The 4,391-nt window shown below is 43.6% G+C and overlaps 1 protein-coding gene across 1 annotated transcript in view; it reads right to left on the reverse strand.

The window, feature by feature from the left end:
* The window catches only part of LOC123149377 (D-3-phosphoglycerate dehydrogenase 3, chloroplastic), a 3,769-nt gene extending 2,624 nt beyond the window's left edge, over positions 1-1,145 (reverse strand). Inside the window, exon 1 of the mRNA XM_044569021.1 lies at positions 303-1,145. Within this exon, the coding sequence (XP_044424956.1) occupies positions 303-885 (583 nt within the window). The 5' untranslated portion in view covers positions 886-1,145. The remainder of the gene's footprint in view (positions 1-302) is intronic.
* Between the last annotated feature and the right edge of the window lie 3,246 nt (positions 1,146-4,391).

Consider the following 4,391-nt stretch of genomic DNA (forward strand, 5'->3'; position numbering starts at 1 on the left):
TATAGGTAGTTTGAAAGCAGATGACTGCTTAATAGATTCTCTGAAGAAAATTACTAGTAGTAGAAGACAACATATATCAATGCTGAAATTTTAAAATCAGATACTAAAATGCAGATGTGATACATTAAGTAACTCCAGAAAAAAGTAAGTCGAACACTCAACAGTGTGCGTCGTTCAGAACACATCATACTTCGGTCGACCGAATTGCTCCCGTGGCCGTGGGTATCCACCAGACCTTATCCATCTACCTACGCAGCGTGTGGTGGGAAGAGAAAACGGAGGGGGCGCACGCGCGCACGTACCGGTCTTGAGGGAGGCGTCGGCCTGGGCGACATTGCGGGCCATGGCGGCGAGCAGCGCGACGGCGTGCTCGGCGGCGGCGACGGTGTTGGCGGTGGGCGCGTTGACGACGAGGCAGCCGGCCTCCGTGGCGGCCTGGAGGTCGACGTTGTCGATGCCGACGCCGGCGCGGCCCACGACGCGCAGCCGCCCGCGCGCCGCCTCGAAGACCTCCCGGGTCACCCGCGTGGCGCTGCGCACCACCAGCGCGTCCACCAGCGACACCTTGGCGCGCAGCTCCTCCGCCGTCAGCTCGTACGCGCAGTCCACGTTGGCGAACGCCCGCAGCAGCTCCAGCCCCGCCGCCCCCAGCTTCTCCGTGACCAGCACCGTCGGCCGCCCCCCGCCCGCCGCCCTCGCCGCGACCCCGGCGGCCCTGGCAGGTGGCGACGATAAGGGCGCCGCCGCGTGCCTGGCGCGGAAGCGGACGCCACGGTGGGGTGGGAAGGCGCGTCCTGGCTGCGTCAGGGCCAAGGACGGCGCCGCTCCGGCGGCGGGCTCGGGCTGCGCGGCGAGGAGGTGGCGGAGCGGCGTCGCCAATGCCATGGCGTAGCTGTGGGCAGCAGGGAGCGCGGTGTGGGCTGCGTGCGTGATTGGTTTGACGATCGGAATCTGGAACGCTTGTTGTTCGGCGGACGATGGGAGGCGCGTGTTCCGCCTAGCGAGTGACAGCTTTGCTCCCTCGCTTATCTGCAGACTGTTTGCACAACATTTCAGTAAAAGCAAAGCTGGAGGCCCCTTGTCACAGGCACTCCTCCAAATTCCCAAAATCTTGTACTAGTACTAACGATGAAGAAATTCAATAAAAAAAGATTAAACATGTGCTACTCCCTTCGTCCCATAACGTAAGACGTACACTAGTGTCAAAAAACTAGAGTCAAAAAATATCTTCCATTATGAGATGGAGTGTCAAAAAAGTCTTACATTATGAGACGGATGGAATATACATCATGTCATGGGAATCCAAATCCAAATTTCAACCACAGCTCTTTAACACAAATATATACAAATAGAGCTATCAATGGCACCGGCTAGTTCAATTAAACTGGGCTGTGAATTCGGCCCATTGATAAGGACCATCAATGTCGATTTCGTCTCCTTCTTCTTCTTCTTCTTCTTTTTCTTCGGGGGCAATTTTTGTTTTGTCTTTTTCTTCTGAAGCTACATATATATCTGGTTTGGCTTTGAAATAACATGGTGCAATACATAAATGTAAACATCACTGTTCCGAGTTTATTGCACCATTTTGAAGAACCGTCAAACAGGCCAAATAATGTGGGTGTACCACGAGTACTCAATGGCTGGGATTATAAGATGCATTCACAACGAAGTTGTAACGAAAAGGTTTTCCAAAACTTCTCTCTCGACCGTCAAATCGCCATTATATATGGTATGGTTGTAATGTTTATTTAGTAGTTCAAAACGAAATGGGGATGGCCGGGTGTTAACAACATGTCCATCGATATGGATGCGATTTTAACCAGACAAATGGCACCATGTAGATTGGCAATTCTTCAAATATGTAGTGATCTATTTCATTTTTTTGCCAGATCTCTTCAATACCAGACTCTTCAAGTTCGAACCTGCAAGGCTTCAACTCTTAGTCTGGAAGCTATGTGTGAACCGAGGGGGATATGTCGTATGCGGATGGTTTGGTGTTTGTTCAAGAATTTAGACAAGCTTGATTCGTGTTATTAAACTGGATTGAAATGACCATCTCGCGGTTATTGTAGCTTTGGCACATGTTCTTTTTGTACTTGTTTCATTTCCAACTTTGTCAGCAACATCACTATAATGCTGGAACATTCTTTTTCTAACTTCACAAGTTTAGAAGGTTCATCCAGTCCAATTACGCCAGAGCTATGTATCGCCTACCGCGAGGCAGAGCTCAAGCTCGCCTTCAGCGTGGAGGTAACTGGGTCGGATCAATAGTGCAGCTCCGGACACGTGTGTTTTTCTCAGCGGTTTCTCATCGGGGGTAACACTGTTTTCTTCAGTTTTATTTGATTTCCTTTCTTTTTTATTTGATTGTCTTTGTATCTTTCTTCGGGTTTCCTTGTTTCGTTTTTCCTTTTTCACCTATTTTCTTCGATTTTTTTCATTTTTTATACCAATTATACATTTTTCATATAGAGCAGGAATATTTTTTCATAAACGTTTAACATTTTTCAGATATATTAGTAACATTTTTTGTACAAAATCTAAAAATTTCAAATAGGTTTTGATGTTTCTTTCATACACATTTTACATTTTTAGGTACACATATGAAACATTTTAATAGATGTTTAGCATTTTTTTTAATACACGATTAACATTTTCAAATACATATTTATGCACATTTTTAATATGTATTAATAATTTCTTTAAAATACAAGTTAAAACATTTTTATGAATGATGCAAATATGTTTTTAACTACGCGAACAATTTTTATATTGTATAAATATATTTTAAGTCAATAACATGTTTTTGAAGCGCATGAACATTTTGAAAATGGAACCTAATTTTTTGAATTGGCCAAAAACATTTTTCTGAAATACACGAGCATTTTTTACATTGTGCTAACATTTTAAAAAAAGTCATGGTAAATATTTAAAAAATGAAGTATATGTAGTTTTTTTTGGAATATATGTATCTATATTATTTTCGAAAATATATAGTATTTCAAAAATAAATAACTAATGAAAAAGGATGAACGCTGAGTTGGGGTAGCCCATTTGTGGCGGCCTTGAGTCGAGGGGATGGATTCTCTTGCAGAAAGCGACACATATCCCCACCCATGCAGCCACACCGAGCACCCCATTAAATGCCCGCTGGTCTTATATGGCCCGTTTGAGTAGATTGGACCAAACGAGTAAATAAATGGTACCTAGCCCCAATATAATCTTATGTGGGTCCGTTAGATTATATTTATCATCCTATTTTATTACTTAATGATGACCCACCTCCATTGGAACAAAAATGGAGTGAGTTTTAATCATTAACCATAGTTATTCGTTTCAGATATCATTTTGACGTAAAAAAACGTTAGATCTGGTATTACCAATACGATAAGATCAGAAAAGATGCAACTACATATGGTTACTCGCTAAGTATCTTTTTTCGGTTATGATGGATAGATAGGTGCCACCCATACATGGATGAAACAACAAAAGTATTAAAATAGAATAAAATAACAGAAAGATGGACCGCTTAAATAAGCTCGAGTGAAAGTTGACCTCGCAAAACTCGGAGGGCATCGCCGCCGAGTTTCACCATATTTGGCAAGGTAACCAGAAACACAATGCACTTTTTTCCCCTTTGACGTGTGAGCGTGTGCTTGGGTTTAGTGTTGATCGAGTTAGCTCAATAACTATTATGGAAAGCCCATCCTAATGTGAGTGATCTCTGCTCCGTTTCCTTAGAGTCGTCGGTGTCACATCCGAGACAATGACTGGTTCTCCACCTATAACGGGGATAAAAGGATAGAATTATGAGACTAAAAATAAAGTTGCGGCGACACAAAACTGCCTATAAAAAGTGAGCACCAATTGGAAGTGCAATGACGATTAACTTAGCACAATGACATCATAGAACTCGGAGTTTCACCATATTTGGCAACGTCGTGAGAAAAGCAAGGCACTTATTTCCTCTCACATGTGTGCGTGTGCTTGGGTTTAGTGATGATTGAGTTAGCACAATAACTATTACGGAAAGCCCATCCTAATCTGAGTGATCTCCTCCGATTTTTCTCGGGGCCTCTGGTATCACAACCGAGACAACGACATGTTCTCCACCCATAAATGGATGAAACAACACCATTGTGAGGATAATACAAAGTTGCGGCAAGACAGAACTCTGCTTATACTCCCTCCGTTTCAAAATAGATGACCCAACTTTGTACTAAAGTTAGTATAAAGCTGAGTCATCTATTTTAAAACGGAGAGAGTAGATAGTAAGAGCCAATTGAGAATGTGGTGATGGTCGATTTGGCACGATGACGCCGTAGGACACGGAGGGCGTCGCCGTCGCCATTTTTTGACACGGTGACAAAACATCAAAACATCATCAATAG

This window comes from Triticum aestivum, chromosome 7A (assembly GCF_018294505.1).
Source record: "Triticum aestivum cultivar Chinese Spring chromosome 7A, IWGSC CS RefSeq v2.1, whole genome shotgun sequence".
Classification (NCBI taxonomy): domain Eukaryota; kingdom Viridiplantae; phylum Streptophyta; class Magnoliopsida; order Poales; family Poaceae; genus Triticum; species Triticum aestivum.